The sequence below is a fragment of the Setaria viridis genome, chromosome 1, assembly GCF_005286985.2.
Source record: "Setaria viridis chromosome 1, Setaria_viridis_v4.0, whole genome shotgun sequence".
Taxonomy (NCBI): domain Eukaryota; kingdom Viridiplantae; phylum Streptophyta; class Magnoliopsida; order Poales; family Poaceae; genus Setaria; species Setaria viridis.
In genome coordinates this window covers 6,840,978-6,865,499 of record NC_048263.2, presented here as the reverse complement: position 1 = coordinate 6,865,499, position 24,522 = coordinate 6,840,978, and the positions used below count along the sequence as shown (strand labels likewise).

General features: G+C 47.5%; 1 protein-coding gene, 1 long non-coding RNA gene and 1 pseudogene across 2 annotated transcripts; all 3 read left to right on the top strand.

Moving 5' to 3' along the window:
- The first annotated feature begins 1,593 nt into the window (after positions 1 to 1,593).
- LOC117864840 (uncharacterized) lies at positions 1,594 to 3,110 on the top strand. Its single transcript, XR_011897111.1, has 2 exons — positions 1,594 to 2,297; positions 2,711 to 3,110. It is a non-coding gene; the product is annotated as an uncharacterized lncRNA (long non-coding RNA).
- A 7,538-nt stretch (positions 3,111 to 10,648) lies between these two features.
- LOC117840648 (protein G1-like1) lies at positions 10,649 to 13,161 on the top strand. Its single transcript, XM_034721196.2, has 2 exons — positions 10,649 to 11,072; positions 12,000 to 13,161. The coding sequence occupies exon 2, from the start codon at positions 12,029 to 12,031 to the stop codon at positions 12,836 to 12,838; it is 810 nt and encodes a 269-aa protein (XP_034577087.1). The 5' UTR covers positions 10,649 to 11,072; positions 12,000 to 12,028; the 3' UTR covers positions 12,839 to 13,161.
- A 6,620-nt stretch (positions 13,162 to 19,781) lies between these two features.
- LOC140221530 (protein ALP1-like) lies at positions 19,782 to 20,714 on the top strand (annotated as a pseudogene).
- Positions 20,715 to 24,522: the final 3,808 nt, after the last annotated feature.

The window sequence follows — 24,522 nt, the reverse complement described above, 5'->3', positions numbered from 1 at the left end:
GAGGGAGAGAGATTGAGAGTGAGACTGTGAGATAAATGAAATCCTAGATTCCGAGTATTGGCTTGGGGCCACATGTCAGATATTGGAGCGGGTTTGGCGGGTTTGCGGGTGCGGATATCATTTTTTCACGCCCGCGAGCAAATATCAGTTGGGTTTAGGGTCATGCCCGAACCCATGCCCGCGGGCACGTACTTAGACCCATATCCGTGCCCATCGGGTTTCATATCCGCGGATTTGCGGGTATTTTCTACCCGTTGCCATTTTGACATAGAGCTATGGGGTAATTACCCACCATGCCACTGGTTACACACATACCGCTTCGCGAAACAAAACAAAACAAAACATCGCTGTTCTCCCATCACCCCCTCCCATCCTCCCGTCGCCCCCTCCTCGAACCCGTGCCACCGCCGGCCCCAATCTCTGGCAAAAATGGTTGTGGGCGCTGCCTCCAAGCCCCATGCCGCGTCGGGGCTGTAGGCCGCGGGGCCTCGCAGGTGGCAGCCCCAATCTCCGGTGAAAATAGCTGCAGCCTAATTAGTCCATATTTGACCATGTGATACTATAGTAAATATGTGTTAATTATGGATTAATTAGAATTAATAGATTCGTCTCGCGAATTAGCCATAGCTTATGCAATTAGTTTTATAATTAATTTGCATTTAGTCCTTCTAATTCGTATCAAACATCCGATGATCCCTGAACTAAAAATTAGTTCATTAGTTCAGGTATCCAGACGCCACGAGAATAGAAGGATGGCGAGAGCTTGACGTGACGCTACTACGGTATCACATCATCTAGAACAAGAGAGCACAGCTGCACCCTTATTCCATAGTTCCATCTATTGCTTACGCGGCCTCAGCTGTACTATCACGTATTGTACCCGTGTACCAATGCACGTCAGGTCGTGTGTTGGCAGTAAGTGCCTAAGTGGTCGACACTTGTGAGGTTCTTGACTCGGTTGTGTGTTGTACCCCCTTGCAGGAGACGTGGCCGTGCATGCTTGGCGGCAGCCAGCACTCACCGGCGGATCAACCCACGAGCTCGCCGGAGATCCATCTCGGAATCCACACTTCCCAGTTCGAGGCCGAGCTGGAGCGGTACCCACCTCGATGCATTCATTCCAGGCTGGTGTATACGGTCCGCCAACCACAGACGACTATACTAGTTCGTCGTTGGAGTTGGAGGCACCGATTTGTGCAGTTTAGTAGTTCTTGGAAAGAAATGGCTACCGCTCGGAGCCGGCGAGCGAAGCAGTATCCAACAAAGGGCATGCAAATTCATTCACTCCGCAACGTTCTTGTCACGAAAGACCGATTGAGCGGGTGCCCGTGCCTGAATGCATGGAACAAGAACGATCAAGCTGTTATATACAGAACTTGATAAGCAGCTTCGCATGAAGCCGACGGAACCATTTCGAGACGCAGCGCATGTATAAACTACAAAGCATACTTGGTTGTACGCCGACGGAACCATTCTATGGAAGCGGAGGGGGGGAAAAGGCCCAATTCCATACGCATTTCTTCAAACATCCTTTCGACGAGTTGTACCGGCTGCCTGGCAGTGTCCCTGAAGATCCTGTCGTTCCTGTCTTGCCTTTTACACAAAAGATTAGCAACGCATTTCGGTCGTCACAAACTGTTTAAAAGAGAAGATGGTCTGGTCATAGAAAAACATCGCAATTCTCCAGTGGTTTCAAGCGCGGGATCGGCGTCTCGATCGACAACGCTTTGTACGAACTCTTCTTGGGCACGATCTGCGTGTTCCTCGATCGACCACGCATTGATATTTGATCAGACAGGGAGGAACAATTTCCGGGCTGCGCCCTCTGAGTTATCTGCGGAAAATCCTCAGCCGCCCAGCAGAGTGTCGTGTCGCGGTCACAGCACCGACCGCTCGCCCCACTGTGACCGACCGCCCTGTGTGAACACACTGTGACGAGAGGCTTCCCGGAAGCTTCACCTCCACCAAGGCAAAGCTATATATACAACACGATGCCATTCCTGAGCCAGCCACACCGCACCAACGTTCAACGTCCAACTCTATTAGCCTACGAGCAAATGGACCAGACGGTCCTCCTCCTGCTCATCGTCTCGGCGGCCTCGTGCGTCAACGTGGCCCTGACCGAAGCCCCGGCGCGACCGGCCTGGCCCGTGGCTCTAGCTGCCTACTCCGTCTGGGCGCTCGCCTCCGTCGCGCTGGCCGTGCTCGGTGCTCCTCCCGCGCCGCCACCCCGAGTGATCCGAGAGACCGCGTCTCCGGCGGCCGCCATCCGCGTCCACGCCCCGCGATCGATCACCGTCAGTGCTTTCCTTTGGCGCACCCTCTCGCCTCACTTTCTTTTGCTCCTGCGCCGCCCTGTCCGTGTCCAGTCCCGCCGCTTGGTTACAGGGTCGTCGTCGACGTCACCGTCACCCGCCGCGGGAGATTCCTCGGAGGCCGGCTCCCGGGCCTGACATCTTCTTGCATGGGCCAAGTCCAAGTCAAGGGGGCCCTCCTCGGCTCCTCCTCACCCCTCGACAAAATTCTTAGCGATACCCAGCTTCCTTGACCCTTTTTCTACTTTGTAACTGTAATATTCCTAGACGTGCCCTTAATTCCAGCTGACTTTTGTACGATTCACTTTTCAGATTTTTTTTTTTGGAAAAGGGTATAGAGATTGTAAATTTGTACTAATTTCAAGCGAACTGACCAAAAAATTTTTCCGGTTCAGGAGAGCATGGCGCGGCCATGGCCCATGGCGGCAGCCGACGGTTCGCCGGCACCCCACACGCTTCACGATACCCTCTGAACTAAGGTGAGTATACATGGCCCACGCGTCAATGACAGAATCGAGTTTGTGGAGGCACGCATCTCGTTGTCCAGCTCTCTCCAGGAGAACAAACTGACACAGTCGACACGAGACGACGAGTCCGGAGCACCAGCGCGACCAAGAGAACTAGTTGTTCACTCCAGTGCCCGTCTGCTCCTCGTATCTGTTGGTATATCCATGTATTGAGTAACGTTTGTACTGGTAGTATATGGCTAAAGAACAGATGGTGAACGTGTATTGGTCTCTACTACAACTACGTATTGCACATCAATAAAGTTGTGAGTCGACAATGTATTGTCTACTTCCTACCGGACTATTTTTTTTTCCCGAATCTCACCCACTCGAATTTTTGGACGGTTAAATCTAAAACAGATGGCTAAGATCAACTGCACATCCTCGGACCCTCCTTAACAACTCATTACCACGGCTCTTTCATCCATTCACCCCATGATGCGCCAGTACTTTTCACATCCGGCGCTGACCCTCTCTCCCTCCTCCAGTTCAAGCTCACCCCGTCATTCGTTCCAGTCCCCGCTAACGGCTCCTTGACTGCATGCACACTAACTTATCGCCGGTGCTCATCATCATCGCTTCCATCTCCCAACAAGGGGTCCATTTGCCCCCTCCTCCCACCCCCACCCATGGGCAACCTCTCTGTTTGGTAAGACTCTAGCGAAAACTGTTGGAGAAGCCGGAGTCGGAGCACTACCAAAATGGCTCGACACGTACGCGTCCTCGCTGATGCCAAAGTCTCGTGCGTGTTGTCGTCATCGTCGTCGATGCTTGCTCGTACACGTCCCCTTCCGCGCCGTCGTCACTGCTGCTGGAACGATTCGTCGTGCGAACTGCATTGAAACGTCAAAGGACGGACGACACACCATGGGCCACGGCCAAAGCTTGCTTGCGTGCATCGTCGTCTAAAAAGCGCCGGCCGATAAGTCATCGTTGAATTTCCGGCCGGGGCACTCGCGCGGCATGGACAACTTGGTCCCGATCGCTCTCGACGTCGACTGGCCGCTGGTGATTCGCGCGTGGGACCGACGACCAGCGCCCAAGTCCGCCGTCCAAGAGCTAGGGCCTCCAAGTGGTCCGGAGCGCGACCGCGCCGGCGCGCACGGTCCTTTGTTTGTTCTACTATAGTTAGCGTACAGCTAGTGCTAGTGTACTGCTCAGGGGGGGAAAAAACTACGGATTTTGTACGGGACTTCAATTACCTGCCAAATTTTGTTCGATTTCCAATGTTTGGTTTAACCTTTAGGTTATTGGTACGGCCATTTGAGGTGATCCGTGCTGTTTGAATTGTGCGTGTTTTTTTTTTTGAAACGTATTGAATTGTGCGTGTAGCTAGGGAGTATTTGTACAAAAACAGTCACTTTCGCAAACACAAGTAGCAGGAGTTAGGCAGCACGGCAGCATGCATGATGATTGGGACTAGACAGTTTTACTGGGCTCCACAAGGATCTTCCCAAGCGCCCGCCCCAGCAGCCAGCACCCATGATGATCGGGACTAGACAGGCAGACAGCTACGTGGTCCCTGCTCTTTTTCGAAACAGTCAGCATTCCACAAAACAGTCAGCATTCCACAAAACCTGTCGCTGCTCATCGCTAGTCGTCTCAGGTCACGCCGTCCAAGGGTCGCGCTGTGGGCTGTGCCGGCACGGAAAGGCAGGTGATTTGCCACGGCCGATCGTAGGAACTGAATGCGAGGCCGTTCCGTTCCGTTCAGTGACGGCTGTGTCTGTGACTACTACGTCCCACTTGGCTGGTTGACACCCTGCCGGCGGGCTCAGCAGCCCTTGCAAGTGGCACCGGCCATGGCGCGTGAAAGTGCAGTGCAGGTGTGGCGGAAGATGGATACATCGAGATGCAGCGCAGTCGTCAACCAAGTGGGATGCGTAAAGCGCGCCTGCAGGAAGTGCAAAGTTGCCACCGTGGTGGCTGCGGCCGGCTCACTCTACCAACGTGCCAAACCGCAAGTCCGCAAGCTGCTGCTGCTTCCTCCGCCAGTTGCAAGACCACGTGCGTTTATTTACAGCACGTCACCTCGCCTCCTCCAATCCGCCTATAAGATACTAGGTCCCCGGCCCGGCCGGGAGGCAATGCCTCACTAGTGAGCAGTAACACGACCACCCAAACACACAGAGTGCTCTAATAAACTCTCGTGCGTGGTCGCAGAACCAGAAACCCCCCTCCCATAGTCCCATCCCCCCTTCCAGAACGAAACCTTCGGGCACCGCGGCCGCTCGACACTGCTGCGACATGGACCCCGCAGCTCGGGCACGGTTCGTGCTCATGGTCATCGCCGCCGCGGCCTGCACCGACGCCCACTGCCTCCCGTGGCCGCTCGCGCTCGCGGCCTTCGTCCTTTGGCTCGCCGCCACCTTTCCCCCGCGGCGCCGCCGCCGCCGCCGTGGCAACTGAGGATTCCGGCCGGCCGGCCGGGAGCCCACTACTCCAGTCTCCAGGCGGGCGCGACAACGAACGATGGAGAACACAGCCCAGGGTCACACACCGCTGCACCTCCTGGCGGTTGGGGTGTCCGGCCCATCACTGTCACGGCTGCACCCAACTCCTCTGCATCCACCCCATGTACCACAGAGAGGCAATATGTATGGCCCTTATCCGATTACTAGCCAACAGAGCTTTATATACTTTTGCATCGGTTCGTGGATTCCTCTAATTTGCTCGCTGCATATAGATGATGGTCTGCGCCTCAAACTGGCTGAGTCAAATTCCAATGTCTAAATCTTTTCTAATTTCTAGGTGAACAAAGCAGAAGCAGCTGCTTTGTGAATTCTGAATTGCAGGACGTCACGGTCGCAGCTCCAGCTTTGGGCTGGCAGAATCGGACGTAGTCGATGGAGGAAACACATGGCCCAACATCAGGCTTACTAGTCTCAATTTTTAGGCCCATGAAAGTCGGTTGACATCTTTTTTATTCCGTCTTTTTTTCCCCCACACAACCCAGACATGATAAAACAAACGTGTTACTGGTTACATGCAACATGTTCTCCTTTTCTGTTTATCGGAAACGTCGCCTACTACTCAGCGAAATTATAAAACATACTCTTTCTTATTTATTTTCCGTAATTTAAAATTATAAAATAATATATAGTGCACGCACAAATAAAAGTGGGGGATGTAGCTCAATTGGTAGAGCCATGATCAAAGCTTGACATAGGTACGGGGTTCGATTTGATTCCTCGCATCTCCAATAATTTTCTTAGTTTTATATTTTCAGATAATTATCTAATAATAAATAAAATAATAAGCGATGATCAAAGCTTGACATAGGTACTGGGTTCGATTCGATTCCTTGCATCTTCATCTCCAATAATTTTCTTAGTTTTAAAGTATTTAAATATAAATAAAATAATAAATAGTGCAAACATGAACAAAAGTGGTAAAGCGATGGTCAAAGCTTGACGTAGGTACTTTGCATCTCTCCAGTTATCGGTTACGTTCCTTGCATCTTTTCTTTAATAGATTCTCTTTCACATAATTGGAACAATTGTAAAATAACATATAGTGCAAACATGCATAGACAAAATTGAGGATGCACCTCAACTCAATTAGTAGAGCGTCCGTCAAAACATGATAAAGGTATTGATTTTGATTCCTCACATCTCCAATTGCATTTTTGCTCGCGACATCTTCATTAAAAAGAATGGAAATTAAACATTACCCGTCTTCGACATGCACGGAGACTAAATTCGGCCCTCAGTCCTCAAGATTTGATAGCGCTACAGATCTTCAAGTCTTCGACTTGCACGGAGATCAAATTCGGTCGGAGGTCCTCAAAATAAGTTGGGGATGTACTTATTTGGTAGAGCGTTAATTATAGCACGACGATGGTACGGGATTTGATTCCTTACATATCCAATAATCATACTCCTTTTTATTTATTTTCCACGATTAAAAAATTATAAAGCAATTTATAGAGCAACACACAAACAACAGCAGAGGATGTAGCTTAATTGGTAGAGCGATGATCAAAGCTTGAAAATAGGTACGGGTTTGATTCCTCACATCTCCAATTAGTTCTCTTTTATTTATATTTCAAATTATTTAATTATAAAATAATAAATAGTGAAAATATAGACAAAAGTGGGGGAGGCAGCTCGATTGGTAGAGCAATGATCAAAGCTTGATGTAGGTACGGGGTTTGATTCCTCGCATCTCCAAACTATTGTTCTTTTTTATATAATATTTTCAGATTATTTCATTATAAAATAATAAATAGTGCTCACATGAACAAAATTGTGGGATGTAGCTTAATTGGTAGAGTGATGATCAAAGCTTGATGTAGGTACAGGATTCGATTCCATCAAAGCTTGATGTAGGTACGGGGTTCAATTCCTTGCATCTCCAGTTAATTCTTTTTTACTGATGTAACTCAATTGGTAAACTCAATTGGTAAAGCGATGATCAGATAAAAAGGGTAACGTGATATATAGCGCGAACATTAGCAAATTTTGGAATGTAACTCAATTCGTGAAACACGAGCGTTTATCAAAACTTAATAAATTAAAGGAACAGGGTCGGGTTCCTTGCATATTTAATAAATTCTCTTCTATACACAATAAGATAATTTATATAGTGCAAACATGGCCAAAATTTGAGGATGTACCTCAGTTAGTAGAGCGTCCGTTAAAGCATGATAAATATATGGATTTTGATTATTCCTCGCATCTCCAATTGCATTTTTGTTCGTGACAACTTTATTAAAAAGAATGAAATTAAACATACGGAACCGCGGAATTTTACCCGTCTTCGACTTGCCCGAGATCAAATTCGGTCGTCGGACCTCAAAATTTGACAGCGCTAGATCATCTTCGAGTCTTCGACTTGCATGCACGGAGGTCGAATTCGGTCGAGCCGTCGAGGTCCTCAAAATTTGACAGCGCTAGATCTTCCCCTACCGCCTACCGGTGCACTGCTCCAGTCCGCTGTACAAGTTCCGATCGGGAGCAGCGACGACAAAACACCGGTCAGAGCTCGGGCGCACAAACCCCCATGCCTGCCTTCAGGTCAGGATCAGGCTTCCTTCAGGCCGTCTCTCTCCTCCTCCTCCTCTTCACTGCTGACCTTCTGATCCGAACTCTGTTCCTCTGAGGCTGAGCCAAGCCTGCTGCTGCTGCATGCTAGAAAGCCCGGCACGCGTAGGTCTCGTCACAGGCGAAAAATCTTTTGTACGAGCATGCGATAGCTAGTGGTAGTAGCACAGAGACGACAGGCGCGCCGTGCGACCCCAAACGCAGCAATGCAGCGTCTTGTTCTCTCCGCCTGGCCGTATGGACTCTTTGGCATGCATGCTTTGCTTGGTCGCCAGGAGCTAGCTCTCACAGTCTCACGTCACACGTGCCTCTTCTGCTGCTCTCCACCGTGTTTCCGGTATCGGAGAAAGATAGGTCGAGGCAGCCGTAGCTTTTTTTTCTCAAGTTGTAGAAACGACCGCTTATCTTTTGAGATCCGGCTACAGTAAAGGCGGAATCGAACTCCTCGTAGATGGTTTGTTTGGATAAGCGGTGAATTGGAGTGGAATGGGAGGAGTTGGAGAGAAAATTAGTTCCTTTTAGACTCAATCTATGTTCGTTTCACTCCAATACTCTTCTATCTAAATAAGGTGGGGGCACTTGCTCCTCTTACCGAAAGCACAGGGACCTCCTTCCCTCGTGATTTGGCGGCTACGGCGTGTGTGAGTAGCACACGCCGTCGAGCGATTGAACAAGAAAACAGCAAACGAAGGAGAAGATAAAAAAAAATTACATTTAAGGGAACGTTTTGTAAGACGAGGTCACTAAATTAGTTTGCTAGCCACGATCACATCCGACGATAACAGGGCATCACAACACCAAAGAAGCCTGAAGGCCGAAAACTCCAGATTTTATGCTCTCATTTATGCCACGTAGCCTTGTGTTACTTTTATATTATCAATTATACATTAACTAATATGGATATGCCAACCTGAATAGATCGGTTATTTTAGTTTTAGAATCTTAGTGTAAGTTGAACCAATATATTATCTGTGGTGTTGAAGATTTTGTTAGAGGCAGTAGCATCTTCAGTCTTCAAACATTAGCAGTTCGTGCATTTATTTGAGTAAATTCGATAAGAATACGGCATGCATGTCGACCTTTTGTACCCATCAAGTTATTTTCATCGCGTGTTTTCGCTCCTCCCTTGGAGTTATTTTTGTCGCGCGTCTTGCTTCCACCTAAAATTTTCATGTGTCCCACATAAATCGATCACGATGAGGCATTCCAAACTTGCGTAAACATGTCGTTTCGGCCGGAGAAATAAGCAAGAACTTTCACGCCGCCGGCCGGGCCGGGGAGTAGTTCCCATTTCATCCCAGCCAAAGAGCCCAAGAAGCATGTCATGGCGTACTCGAGACAGCACATGCCCATATGCCTGTACACTCGCACGTCCACAAGCCACTATTGACTATTGGGATCCAGAGCTGACGAACAAATGTCTCGGCAAATCTCATGCAAGCCCGGCACTGTGTACACGCTCAGCTACGACTGTATCATGCATGCCAAGCACTAAACACATCCGAACTTAACGCTGGCAGCGATGAGAGGAGAGGACAGCTCCGGGCAGGGGAGCAGCGGCGTATAGTACGTGACACGCAGTGCGACAGTGGGGTGAGCAGCGCCACGTCTGCAGCTCACTCGACTTTTCGCCAGCGCCAGTCGAGCAGGCACCTGCCATATATCGTGCTGCGCGCAGCACGCACGCACGTGCGCGTGCATGCGCACCACACACGGTGCGCCCCTTACAATAAGGTACGTGTTTTCTTTCTTTCACACAACTTTAAGGTTATAATAGTATCTTGGATTATAAGAATTTTAAACTTTTTAATTCCTCGAGAAAAAGATTCATAGTTCCAAAAAATTTAGTTTTTTCTCTAGAAAATCTGCATATCACTGTATTCAAAAGAAAATAGTTGCTTGAAAAATTGCAATGCTATAACATGGCACTCACACCAAACAGCAGGTGAACAAAAGAAAATTGTAAATGGTTGGATAATATAATCTACACGAGAACTTCGTGTGCTTGGATATGATGCAGATCATATTGAGATGGTTTTCTGAAGCCTACTACTGAAACATAAATCCTCTCCTCTTTTCTCTGGTTCATGTTAAACGCTCAGCAAACTCGGCTGCTCATTTATGTGCCAAGGAAGCAGTGCGTCTTAGGACTTCAAATGTTGGGGTGTGCATGCCCCCGGTTTCCTGCTATGTTGTTTGCAGTAGGATTGTAGTCCTAACAATTAGCTAATGAGGGGTTGCTCCTGTCTAAAAAATACACAAATCCTTTGCGTGCTTTCTCATTACTTGCACACCTCCTGTGCCCTGGTTCTCCTATCGTTCTCACGCCGTGAGACACGCCCAATCACTTGAGAAAACCAAGCTGGAAAGGCCCGAGCAGAATCTCAAGGATCGCGTGCACTATGTGTGTACGTGACACTGTTGAGTACATGTCGCGCGCTGTGGTAGAGCTCCACCCAACCAACACACATGAAATATGGACGTACCTCGCGGCGCGTGGCAAAGGACCCAGCGAGCACGAACGCAATTGCAAGTCCGCAAGTCCCACAGGAGCTTGCGCGATCGCCACCGTCCGCACGGGCACGGCGCCTCCTCGCCCCCGATGGATCCGAGACGCACGCTGCAAGAGCGCCTGCTCCGTTTAGTTTGTTGTCTTGCGAGGTGAGGTGACATCTCCGGAGCGGGGAGCCCTGGCCACTACGCTCGCATTAAACGCGGCGGTCGGCCCCTGCAGACAAGAGACCGGCCACGGCGAAAAGACGGGGGATGGGTGGGGCGAGAGAGAAAGAGAGAGACAAGGCTTGAGGTGACAACTGAGGTGACAACCTTTTGTATAATGGGGAAAGAATCGCGTCGTCGTCGTCTGTCCTCTCTCCTCTGATCGTCGTCTCTCTCCTCTGCTCTGTCCCCCCTCTCTAGTCTGACCCACGAGGTTGATATCTGCGCCGCGTGCGGGGCCCGCGCCCAATCGCCCCTTCCCTCCCTTCCTCAATCCTCACCTCACCCCCTCTCTTCCTTCTTCCCCGGCCAAGCCTAGCCTCCTCCATATATGTCTCTTGGTCGCTGCATACCTGGCGATATCTTCTTCTCCACCGCTCACCAAACTTGCTCAAGCTGCTGCCCTCCTCCCTCTCCAAGCCTCCTCTCTCCAGCATAGCATAGTCCCTCCGGTCCCTTCTCACCGATCGATCTTCTTCTCCTGTCTGGTAAGGTCTCTTGCCCGTTGCCATCATGATTTGGTTCGTTGCTTTGCAGTTCTTTTGCACGCGTGTTTTCGAAGCTGTACGATTGATCTTGCTGTTCTTCATTTGCACAACAACCCAATCCATGTCAGCATGCGATCGATGTGTGCTTCTGATCGAGCTGCAGTGGCAGCAGCACTCACTCAACTTAAAACTGCTCATCTTGTGTTCCTCCTGTCGATCGATCGTGCAGGACGCACGCATAGACGAGTGGTAGTAGTGGTAGGCAGGCCTGCGCACAGTACTCCCACACATGGATCAAGGGCCCTGGAACCCTGTTGCAGCTACCCTACCGAGCCATTAACCGACAATCATTTCGGCGTTTTGGTCCTTTGGGATTAACTCGGCTTTCTCGCCAGTAGGTGTTCAACAGTTCTAGTCCCCTTTTCCGATGCGTCTCAGATAGGCTTAATCTCCTTGCAAACAACCAAGAAACTGAAATTTTCTTGATCCCTTAATTTGAAGCAAAACTGTTTTCTGTTGTTTTTTGCAGTCTTTTTTTTGTTCTGCTCGGTTCCGTTTTGTGCCTTTTTTTTTTCTGCTGCGTTTCTGAATATTTCAGTCTGTGCGTCAGTTCTTGCATGCCTGCCAAAGATCAGCTGCATGCCTGCATCACGCATCAGGTGCTCTAGACGTGAAATCCAACTGTGCTAGTCACCGGTAAATAGGGTGGCCGGCAGGTAGCTTCAGCCTCAAACCCTAGTTCATCCAGAATTGAGAATTCTGATCCGTCCTAGTAGCTCTGCTGACCGGCCCGGAACCGATGAAGCAGCAGCTCCGATCTGAGCATCTACCCTTCGCATATCTTCCATTCATTGTTGTTTCTTGTGTTATGACCATTGGTCAAAGCTTTGGACTAACTAACAGGCATGGCATGCTATGGCGCTGCAGATCTGAGCAGGAGCTCAGGCGAAGGAGCCATGGAGCTGGCCGGCGTCGCGGCTGCGGCGGACAGCCCGGGCGCGGCGGCGGCGCGGCCGAGCCGGTACGAGTCGCAGAAGCGGCGGGACTGGCAGACGTTCGGGCAGTACCTGCGCAACCACCGGCCGCCGCTGGAGCTTGGCCGGTGCAGCGGCGCTCACGTGCTCGAGTTCCTGCGCTACCTGGACCAGTTCGGCAAGACCAAGGTGCACGCGCCGGGGTGCCCCTTCTTCGGGCACCCGTCGCCGCCGGCGCCGTGCCCGTGCCCGCTCCGGCAGGCCTGGGGCAGCCTCGACGCGCTCGTCGGCCGCCTCCGCGCCGCCTTCGAGGAGCACGGCGGCCGGCCCGAGGCCAACCCCTTCGGCGCCCGCGCCGTCCGGCTCTACCTCCGCGAGGTCCGCGACAGCCAGGCCAAGGCGCGCGGCATCGCCTACGAGAAGAAGCGCCGCAAGCGCCACCCGCCGGCGCACCGGCAGGCCAAGCAGCAGCACGACGCCGCCGCCGCCGCCGGCCAGCACCACCACCACCACCACCACCACCAGGGGGCTGTGGCGCACGCCGCGGTGGTGGTGACCGAGAGGCGCGCCCCGGCGGACGTGGCCGATCCGCCGGCGCCGCACTTCCTGATCCCGCACGCGCACTTCCTCCACGGCCACTTCCTGGCGCCGGTCACCGAGCCGGCCGACCCCGCCGCGGGCGTCGTCGGCGGCGGCGGCACCGGGGATGACCTGGTGATGGCAATGGCGGCCGCCGCCGAGGCGCACGCGGCCGCGGCCGGGTACCTGATGCCGCTGTCCGTGTTCCACTAGCAAGCTACTACTAGCTAGTAAGCTAGGTCCACTCTCCACTGCCTCCGTAGCTCCGTTGTTGATGGGCTTGGCAGGTATGCAAGGCTAGGTAATTAGGCGTGTGGTCAAGCATGCACAGGCGTTGCTAATGGCGATAGGATTGGTCTCTCTGTGATATTGTCAGTGCCACATGCTTGAACCAGTGCTGCCTCTTGGTTGTATTTTGGATGGTGTAGGCAAGTGATGGAATGGCTAGATTCGGTGGCTTGTTTATTCTCCATGACTCGTTCTTGTGGGGATTTCATGTACTGCAGCTGATCAATCGACTTAAGTTTACACTCTTACCTTGCTCCTGATGGTGCTAGTTACTTGCATGCTGATTGTCATATTCTCTCTCTGGCGGCTAATTTAGGTTAAAATAAACTAACTACTTGGTAGTATTCTCTAGACTTATTAGAATTTCGTTTTTTTTGGGGAATTATTAGAATGGTGTTTGTCAAAACTAACTACATTTGCTGGAACTTTGTGAGATGAACTTTGGTGGTTTTGGAGTTGCTTTGTGTTAACTATCTGACATTCATCTGTCTTAAGGAGATTTGTAGTAGATCATTTGTAATGTGTAACGCTGTACCCCTTAGGGACAAATACAAAGATGGCATTTTGCTTGGGGGCAAAAACACCCTTGGATCGGATGATACGTTGATGTGCACCTTCATTCTTTTCATACTTTCTGAATATGCATCTAAACATCGATCTTCTTTTACTGATTTTAACACGAGTCCACCAATGTGAAGATGTTTACTTGTCAGTCATCCTCATGACTGAACAAACGAGTGCTCGCATCTTGTGATGGCATTGATCATGCATTGCATCGTTAAATGCCTTCAAAAAGGATGGGTATTTTTCTCTGAAAAAATTGGAGTACGGCCGGAGCAGGATTGATGAATGATGATGGACGTATCACGTATGGTGGAAGTGGAATGCAAGCACGGATCTTATCTCGCTGAAAGTATGAAAGAGTTGAGTCAACGGTCATGTTGAAAGGCTATGCTCTACTCGTCCGCTTGGTGAACAAAGTTAGTGTGCCATCCTGCTCTCAGTGCCTGCTTTTACATTCGTGCGGCTGCCCTTTTGGAAATGCAAAGCTACATGCACATGCGCCTACTTGTGGTGCCAGTGTCTCAACCATTCATCCCTCTTATGGTCATGGAGACCTGTGGCCTAGGTTGACGGCCCTCATTGTATTTGAATGTGGTCTTGTTATAGCATAGCATTTGGAGAACTGGAAGAGTAGAAACTTAAGCATGCCGTGTGGCTACTATGTACTATCCATGCATGAATCTAACTGAGAATTTGGGAGCATATTTTCTTTCAAGAAAAACCATCCACCTTTTCCGTGCAATAGGTGATTTTGAGCTTGTTTTAAGTTAATATTTTGAATTAAAATATTTTTGGTTTGGTAGATGATAAATTTAATTTGGTAAAATTTATAAAGAAGAATATTAACATCTACCAAAACAAAGAAATGACTATAAATAATAATGTCTTGTAGTGTATCAATGATGCTCTCATTTGATATCATACAGAATGTTGTTTTTCTACGAACTTTTATCAAACTTATTAGATGCAATTTGACTTATGATAAACTCAAATGACTTATAAATATTTATGGGTGAAGAGAGTAGTTGTTTTTACGTGTTGTTTGGAAAGTCTCTTGTAATCTTATCTTTTTATACGTGTAGTCTACCATGATGTGTCTTCTTTGGTCATCCAGGCTTCCAGCCAGATCTGAGCTACACTTCACCCAGCCAAGTGCTTTGCAGTACCATTCAGAGAATGGTGGCCGCCCCGACAGTGAACGCATGGTGTCCATGCGTGCGTACACTGTTCTTCAGGCTTCTTGGTGGCCGTCTCTGCTTCTGCTTCTCGACCGGTCAGCCACTGACAAGACATTCCAGTTCAAAGCAGATGGAACCGTGCATCATCCGTCGTCCATGATCCATGGGAATCCTTCCAAACCGGAAGTGGTCCTTAAGAAGGAAGAATGTATGAGTTGGAGTTCTTATTCAGTGATTTGTGGTCCTTGGCCAAATCTGAAAATCACAGGGCTTCAGTATAATCTTCCAGGACAGATGTCCCCACATGTTTTTTAGTTCCTTTTCATGAAGCAAATGTTAATGATGCTCTTTTTGGTAAATTTAACCACACTTGTGATAACCAGGAGTCCTCGAGATTACCGGAGAACAAGATACAAACAAATGGGTATAGTTCATGGGATTTCATCGCTATTGCATACACTCCGAAGAACTTTCGAATAAATGGAAAAAATTTAAAAAAAAATCGCTTCAGTACCTGCAGCATACTATCCTGTTCTTTTTGATTTGATTTTGGAATGGCAGTCGCCGCCGCTGCTGCTACCGCGTTGCTGCGTGCGTGGGTGTCGGATCGGAGCGAGCCCCCATGTCTGCCTGCAAATGGCATGCATTCAGGAAGCCCTGCTCCTGCAGAGACGACGACGACGCCGCCTGATATCCCATGTCTGTCTTGTCCCTGGGATTCACCTCTCCCGTCACGCACGTCTGCTGCCTACTCTCCCTCTGGCCTCTGCCCAGGCGTGTCAAACAAGCCAAGTGAGCTGATCTGATCTGAAAGGATATGGCTCATGGCTGGACGGCTGAATGGGTAGGTGTGATGAGTAGGTGGCCAAGAGGTCGTCGCCTTCAATTGGCAAAGAATGCAGCTGCAGGCTGCGTCGCGGATTTGTACGAGCGCAGTAAAAAATGGCAAATGTATCTAGAGGAAGGTAGGGCAGGAGAAATTCGTAGGAAGAACTCTAGCCTCCTCCTGCTCCTGCTCCCATTCCATTGCGGCATCCGCACGTACCAAGTACTCGTACTCTTGAGAGATCGAATCACAGAGGCCGTGATTTCAGACCTGAGGCAGGCTGGCCCCGTCCGGGAGCCAGGAGCAGGACGCGTACGTGCACGATCCCGACGTGTCGGGCGTCGTCGTCGCGTCGAGGTGAGTTCTTCTGTGTGGTGCCGTCCCATCGCGAGCCCCACGCGGCAGGGGGCGGTAGATTTCTTGTCGCGGGCACCGTCGTGCATGGGCCAGCATGGCAGTGGCAGGACAGGGCAGCTCGATCACACGCGCGCGTTTCCCGGATCTTGGATGCCGCGGCCGGCATGAATGCGAAACACACAAACGAGCTAGTCACACCCAACGTTGCTCTCCCGGTCGATGGATTTGGTAAAATTTCGGCCTGGTTTGGTTCCATTTGCTTATTTTTAAGCAAGTGTCACATCAATATTTAGATACTAATTAGGAGTATTAAACGTAGACTATTTACAAAATCCATTACATAAGTGGAGGCTAAACGGCGAGACGAATCTATTAAGCCTAATTAGTCCATGATTTGACAATGTGTTGCTACAGTAAACATTTGCTAATGATGGATTAATTAGGCTTAATAGGTTCGTCTCGCTGTTTAGCCTCCACTTATGTAATGGATTTTGTAAATAGCCTACGTTTAATACTCCTAATTAGTATCTAAATATTGATGTGACACTTGCTTAAAAATAAGCAAAGGAACCAAACGCACCCGAAGTCAACAACCCATGGCTAACGGGCTGTCTGATGTCTAAAGTTTAACTCTTGTCACATCGAATGTCGAATAAGATTAAATATGATGTAATTATAAAATTAATTGTAGAAGTTCTGGGCTAATTCGCGAGACGAATCTATTAAGCCTAATTAATCCATCATTAGCGAATGGTTACTGTAGCATCACATTGTCAAATTATGGACTAATTAGGCTTAATAGATTCGTCTCGCGAATTAGCCTCCATCTGTGCAATTAGTTTTGTAATTAGCTTATATTTAATACTCCTAATTAATATCAAACATTCGATGTGACAAAGAGCTGAAGTTTAGCCACAAACAGGCACTAAGCTTGCTAGCACGGCAATGCGTGCCTGTACGTGTCCGGTAACTGAGCATGCATGGGTTAAACTAAACGTAACAGATTTCCTCAGGATCTTATTATTAGGCAGTCTAGCTGTTCTTTTCCGTAGTAAAGTATGGAGTGTCATTTCACTAAACCCTTTTATTGCTACCCTTTGGTCTTATATTCTTCGGAGAGCGAGCGGCTGAGCAAGATTTGATCTGGAGGCTGCCTGCACTGCACTACACGCACGCGTGCATGGGCTTCACATTCACAAGATGGCACGCATCGGCTTGCCACGAGATGTAGAAGGCTCCGTTTGGATTGAGATGGATTTTAAGAATCCAAAAGCCGGAATTCAGGAAGCCTCCAAACGAGGTAGATTTTCGCTTAGATTCCAGAAGTCAGATTCCGGATTCGGAGAATCCCAAAATCTGCTGAAACGATGCTTCTGATAGCTTCTCCGCACGTATTTTACGATTTTGCCTGTTATCCTTCCAGAAAATGACCGGATGCCCACTCTTCCCCCTTCCTTCCCGCACAGCCGATCTGCTCCCATTTCCCGTCCCCTTCCGCGTCGCCCGCAAGATCCCACTGCCACAGCCTCCCTCCCGTCTCTCCCCATCGAACCCATGACCCTTGCGCCGCCTCTTGCCATCCGGCCCCATCCCCATACCATACCTCGGCCGTTTCCACGCCCATACTCGCCGCCTGCCCGCAGTCACTGCCCGCCAGATCTGAGTGACGGTTGGCCGCCAACGCCGGTTTCGACCAGAGCAGCAGGCGCAGCTGCCGTCCGCAGAAGGAGTCGCAAGGGGACCTCAACGACGATGAGTTCTTCTGGGACTCCAAAGCCTCTCCGACGAATCTGGGGCTCGACTTCTTCAGCCAGCCCCTGAGCTTTCCCCTTGCAGCTTCCTCCTCTGGTGGACGTGGCACACGATGTTGTCATGTAGCCGGCGGATTGGAGGGTCTGGACCTCAATTCGGAGGTCGTGGACATCATAGACAACATGTCGTACTTGGACCTTCTACGCTCGTCACCATGGATTGGTTGAGGACGGTGACCTCCTTGGCGGCATTAGGCGTGGCGCTGGCCGTGCCGCCGGATGTGGCGCCAGTTGTGCCGCTAGGCATGGCGCCGGCTGTGGACGTGGTGCTGGCCGTGATGCAGCAGTGCCAATCGGAGAAGCAGCTGGCCAGGATGTCGGCATCCCTTGTTAGCCGGCCGGAGGTGCACGAGGACATGCCCGTGCCGCACCGACTCGTCGTCCTAGCACCACTGCATCGTGTCAATTCCTTCCACCACGTCCTGTTGGAGGATGAAGCAATGGCGCAACTCCTAGTGTGGCTGCTGATGCCTTCGATGGTGGCCTCAAGGAGCCTGAACCCCTACAATGAAGAGGCCGATGATCTTCAGGAGATAGATGCATCGTTATAACTATTTGACTCCACATGATTCTTCACTTTTTACTCCTTCTCATTTAATTTGACATTTCTATGATTGTTTAATTTGACCAAATTATGTTAACCAATTTCATACTCTATGTCTTTATGTCTATGTTGTGTGTGCGCGCGCAGCTACTAACGTTACATGGATGTCTGAATATTTTGTAGTAACCTGACATGCTATTTGATATACTGTATTTTTCTTTCTTTCACATGACTATGATTGTTTAATTTGAGCAAGCTATATTAACCAAACGAGTACTCCAATCAGAGTAATAGCTATATGCTTAACTTTCTCTGCTTTCAGATGCGGTAATGATCATGCAAGCTATATTAATCTTACATGCTATTTGAGAATATCTTACTACTACTAGACATTTAATCTCTTTTAATTGCGTACATTACCTATCCACTTGCAGTTGCTGTTAGATATAGTACAGTTCCATAGTGTTCATTTTTTTTCACTTGTCCCATCATATTTTTGTTTGTACACTAGAGCAACGATTTATTCGACAAGGTTGATTGGGCCAACAGCGCCAACAATGCTGCATTCTATGAGCATATGTATTAAGACTGCACCTTAAATCAATCCTCTCGAACGCGTAGTGTATGCCTGTATGATGTGTGCATGTGCAGCTACTAACCTTAGATGCATCTCTGAATATTTTTTCATTGACACATGAGATTTGTTACTACATATTCCTTTCTGTGTGTTGAATGATGTTTGATATACTGTATTTTTTATCCACTTGTCTCTGTTCTATTTTTCACATGTGTTATCATAATTCTATTTGTACAATAGAATGACAACCTATTTGATAAGGCTAACTAGGCCAATAGCGCCAATGATGCTGCATTCTGTGAGCTTTGTGCTGAGAAAATTACAGCCGGTAATGGCAATAAAGGACACTTGACTAATAGGGCCTACAACAATATAGCTGCAAAATTTGAAGAGAGAATAAAACTGCGTCACTCCAAGTAGCAGTTTAAGAACCAATGGGACACCCTTCGATGCATGTATTCCTTCTGGTTGTATGCAAACAAATAGAGTGGACTTGGACGGGGTAGAGGCACGGTCGTGGAAGATGACTCGTGGTGGAAAAAGCACACAAAGGTATTTGATGCCTATCCCCTGCTACTTCCATATTGAACATACTTGTGAGACATGAGCTTTGTGCATTAATGTCTTTTCTATATTAATTTCAGAACCACAGCGAATGGAGGAAGCTGCGATGTGGGCCTCCAGATAATCTAGATGAGCTTCAAGTGATGTTTCAGAATATTGCTATGGATGGGTCATCTTCTTGCATACCTGGCGAACAAGTAATTGGAATAGGTAATTGAAGGCTACGAAGGTGATGTTGGTGACAGGAGTCCTGAACATACCCTTCCTGGAAAGCGGTGTAGTAGTACTAGCACAACTGCAACTAGCCTAAGGAAGAGGACAAAGAGTCCTATGGTGAAGGTAATGAAGGGGATATGGAATTGGAATGCACTGTGGTAATTGGAGCTTGTGCATCAATTTGGAGCTGTGGGCTACATATTCAGTATGTACTATGAATCTGCTTTTATGAACAAAACTAAGAAGGTGAAAACTGGTCTTTCTGGATATGTGTGGGTCATGACAACACTTAGCAATCCAACAGCCTGCTACGACATGTTTAGAATGAGTAGGGAACTTTTTCATAGGCTTCATGATGTGTTGGTGTCATCATATGGACTGAAGTCATCAAAAAGGATGAGCTCCATTGAGTCATTGGCATTATTTCTGTGGATCATTGGAGCACCACAATAATTGAGACAAGCTGAAAATCGTTTTGATATGTCGATTGAGACGGTTAGTAGGAAATTTGAACAAGTCTTGGATAGTGTATTTAGGCTCTCAGCTGATGTTATAAAACCTAGAGATCCTCATTTCAGAACAATGCATCCTAGAATAGTACTCATTTCTCACCTCACTTTGATAATTGCATTGGGGCAATAGACGGAACACACATCCCTATTGTTGTTCCATCGTCAAATGTGCTTTAGCATGTTGGTCGACATGGCTACTCGAGTCAGAACGTATTAGCTATTTGTGACTTCGACATGAGATTCACGTTTGCAGTTGCGGGATGGTCGGAATCTGTACATGACATGAGGGTTTTCAATGATGCAATAAATAAATATGGTGATAAGTTCCCTCATCTGCCACAAGGTAAATAACCATGTTATTTAAATGTGGCAAAAAATATTGGTTATGTGTTATAATTATGCAATTTTATTATTAGGGAAATTTTATCTTGTGGATTCGGGGTACCCTAATCGACTGGGTTATCTTGCACCTTACAAGGGAATGAAGTATCATTTGCCAGAATTTTAATAAGGTCAAAGACCAAGAGGTAAAAAAGAGGTATTCAATTACTTGCACTCATCCCTGCGCAATGTCATTGAGCAGTCATTTTGAGTATTGAAGATAAAATGGCGGATTTTGTTAGACTTGCTGAGTTATCCAATGAATAGGTAAAGCAAAATAATCCTTGCTTCCATGGCTCTATATAATTTCATTCGAGAAAGTAACGAGGGATCAAGATTTTGATATGTGTGACCAAGATGAGGAGTACATGCCAATGCCGGTGGCCTCTTCTCCTCAACGAAGCAGTGTTAACAATCATTTAGGTGATGAGGATGTCAACATGAATGCATTTCGAGATTCTATAGCAAATGCTTTGTTTGCTAATGAAGAGTAGAGTCATTGTGAGAGGGTGTTTTTAATGACAAATAGTAAGTATGCGAACTTGTATGTTGTTGTGTGAATACGTATGCTGTATTCATGGACTTTCGGATCTCTATGTGACTCATTCAATGCATTGGTGGGAAGCAATATTGTAGCTAGTGGCAACCAAAAATACTAGCATGGGCATAAATGGGAAGTAGGCATCAAACATATGTAAAATTAGCTACTGGAATCCAGAATCCAAACAACACAATCCAGATTTTATCTATAATCCAGATGTTGTCAGTCCATCCAAAATCCATATTCTTAGAATCTGAGTTTGTATCCAAATGGGGCTGAAGTAAAAGTTCTAGTCGCATTGCCTGCAGTCAACTACATCTCTGCATGCAACCCATCAAGCGCATGGGTAGAAAGGCAGCTAGCACAAGACACGTGCAGTCTCGTCGGCGACAGACACGCCATAGGCCTCGACTCACTGCGATCATCACTGGCTCGCACGGCCACGGCCACGGCCACAGACTGTGACCTCGGAAGGAAGGCTTTTCAATCCATCGTCTTCGTCCACCCATGCTCGATGCAACGGTAAGATAGGGCCTCGTGATCCGGCCCACTATCTGTTTGCCAATCCAACCCAGCCAATCCCAACTCACTCCATCCGGCCCACTATTTGTGGTCCCCACTCGGCGGACGGAGTAGGGCGGGCCTCCACCACCCATCACAGCCCACTTGTGTATATGGAGATAATAAAGAAAGGAAACAACCCACTTGTAGAAAAAAAAGAAGCCCAATTGGCGGCGGAGGAAACGAAGAAAACCAATCAAACTTAACTACGGTCCTGTTTGGACTAGAACAGTGTGCGACGTTGTCGTGCGGAAATAGCCCTCCATTTATTTGGTTTGAAATTTATATTTTTATGGTTAAATGGAGCACACAATATTTATGCAATATCGAAAAGTGAACTTTGAAAAGTATCTTGTAAATAAATTCATGTATGTATCGAGATGTTGTATTTTGTTGTTTTTTTGCCTAGATTTATTTTTTTATTGGATACTTTTGGTTGCAACAAAGCCAACGAAAGCTAACTTATATTTTTATCATTTTTCTATGTTTCAAAGTGTCTCGGTGCATCATATAAACCAAAGTGACATTCGATTTATTATTTAACAAATTACCAATTTGTATCTCTATTATTTTTCTATGTTTTTGTTTCTATTTTGCAAAGTGGCAGTTTATTTATTAGTTAATAAATTATCAGCTTGCATCTCTATAATTTTTTACATCTTTATTTATATTACTTGTGGGTTGGATGGCAAGGTGATTTTGTTAAAGGTAAAGGGTTTTCTTAGGAAATTGCGTGAGAGAGGTCCGTGGATTGCGGGTTGTATTCCGACAAAGTATGGATTTTTTTCAAAAATTTTGTGTGAGAGGCCTTGGATGGCGGGTTCGATTCCGATGATGTTCATGGTTTTTTTTGAATGATTGTCGGGCCTATCTGTATCTAGACTGCAGGTTGGATTTTGACAAAATTTGGGGGTTTTTTGAAAAAGTTTATGTGAGGCCTTTATACTGCTGGTTCGATTTTGATAAAGTTTGGGGTGTTTTTGGAAAATTGTCAGGCCTCTGTTTGACTACCTGGCCTGCAGGTTGGATTTTGATAAAGTTTGGGAGTTTTATAAAAAAATTCTAGGGCTTTTGGACTGCTGGTTCGATTTTGACAAAGTTCGGGGTGTTTTTTGAAAAATTGCCATCCTCTGTTCAATGATCTGGGCTGTCCGCGCACGATAAGACGGCTGAAATCTTTTATGGCGATGTGGACAGCCTTCCTGGCCTTGAATGCGACCAGGTTTAAATCATTAAAGATGGGCAAGAACTAATTTTTAGCTAGGACTAAAGTTCAGCTGGATGTTTGCATCCATAGACTACAAGTTAACTGAAAAAAGTGGGTCTATTTTAGCTAAAGTTTAGTCCCTGTCACCTCGAATGTTTAGATACTATGTAAGAGTATTAAATATAGGTTAATTACATTGCATAAATGAAGGCTAATTCGCGAGACGAATCTATTAAGCCTAATTAATCCATGATTTAACCATGTGATGCTACAGTAAATATATGCTAATTATGGATTAATTAGGCTAAATAGATTTATCTCGCAAATTAGCCACGACCTATGCAATTAGTTTAATTAGTTCGCGCTTAGTCCTTCTAATTGGTATCAAATATCCGATGTGACCCGAACTAAAAATTAGTCTATGGATGAATGGATCTAAACACCCGCTAAAGCAGCAGCCGCTTCTCTTGTAAAATAGGTACGAATCACCGAGGTCCAATCCCAAGACCACAGCTGCAGCTTGGTTTTCCTTACGCTGCCACCCCTCTCTCTCCAATCTCGATCTCTCTCCGCTCCCAATCGGCAAGCACACCAGTGCAGCTCGCTCGGCTCACCCAGCGTGTGGGGACGGCTCCAATGCGTGCGGATTGGGATCCCGCGGAGATGTGGCCGCCGTCGATGGAGCTTCATGGCCGGTGGTAGTGGAGCTAGCGGGAGGAAGCTCAAATCGACGACAAGGCCCCTCCGGTTGTGTCCACGCCGTTTTGGCTAGCCTCCTCCGGTGGTGGGAGCGTGGCGGGGAGGTCGAGCAGTGGCGCGGCGGCGGTCAGCGCGAGGCCCAAGAGAAGGAGAGGAGAGAGTTGTGGGAGGGTAAAATGGTAATTTGTCATATATCAGATCACTTTTAATCCGCTTTAGCTACTTTTAGACCAGTCTCAACGGGAGTGTTATGGGCATTTAATCCCATGCCACATCAGCAAAATTGCTGATTTGGCAGGCTATTTATGAGGAGGGAGAAGAGGGGAGTTTCATCCCATGAAACCTACTTGCCACACGGTTACCAAGTCCTATGAAACCTAATGAAACTTGCACTGAGCATGTTATGGTTTTATGGCATGACACATTTGGTCATAGGATAACGCAAAAATTAAATGATTTAAGCTATCTACGAAACTATGCCATGAAACTATGCACTGAGAGTGACAATTTCATTTCATTGAAAAACTGACATAGCACTCTTGATAATAGTGCGATGAAACCATGCACTTACACTGGCCTTGGCTCCCTTCCGGCGACTAGAGAACTAATCGTTAGCTCGGGGTTGAGTCATCTATTGTCATTCCAACTTTCTTGGAGAGTCAAACCATTTTATGTTTGACCAAAATTATAGAGAAGATCACAAAGGTCTATAGCACCGAATAGATATATTATGAAAATATATTTAACAAAGAACTAATGGTACTTATTTGGTATCATGTTAGTACTTCATTGTATAAATTTAGTCAAACTTGATGATATGTTTTGACTCTCCAAGAAATTGAAATTACTTATAATTTGAAATGGAGGGAGTAATTTTTAGTCCATGGTCTCCAAGCAGGGGGTAATTTTTAGTCCACGGTATCCGAGCAGGGGCTAAGAGCATCTCCAAGAGTCTCTAAAAAATTCTTCCCCAAAATTATGTATTGAGAGTTTTACTAAAAATTTTTTCCTCAAAATCATACCATTCTATAGTTGATCCTAATAATAAATTTCTCAAGGTTTTTAAATATA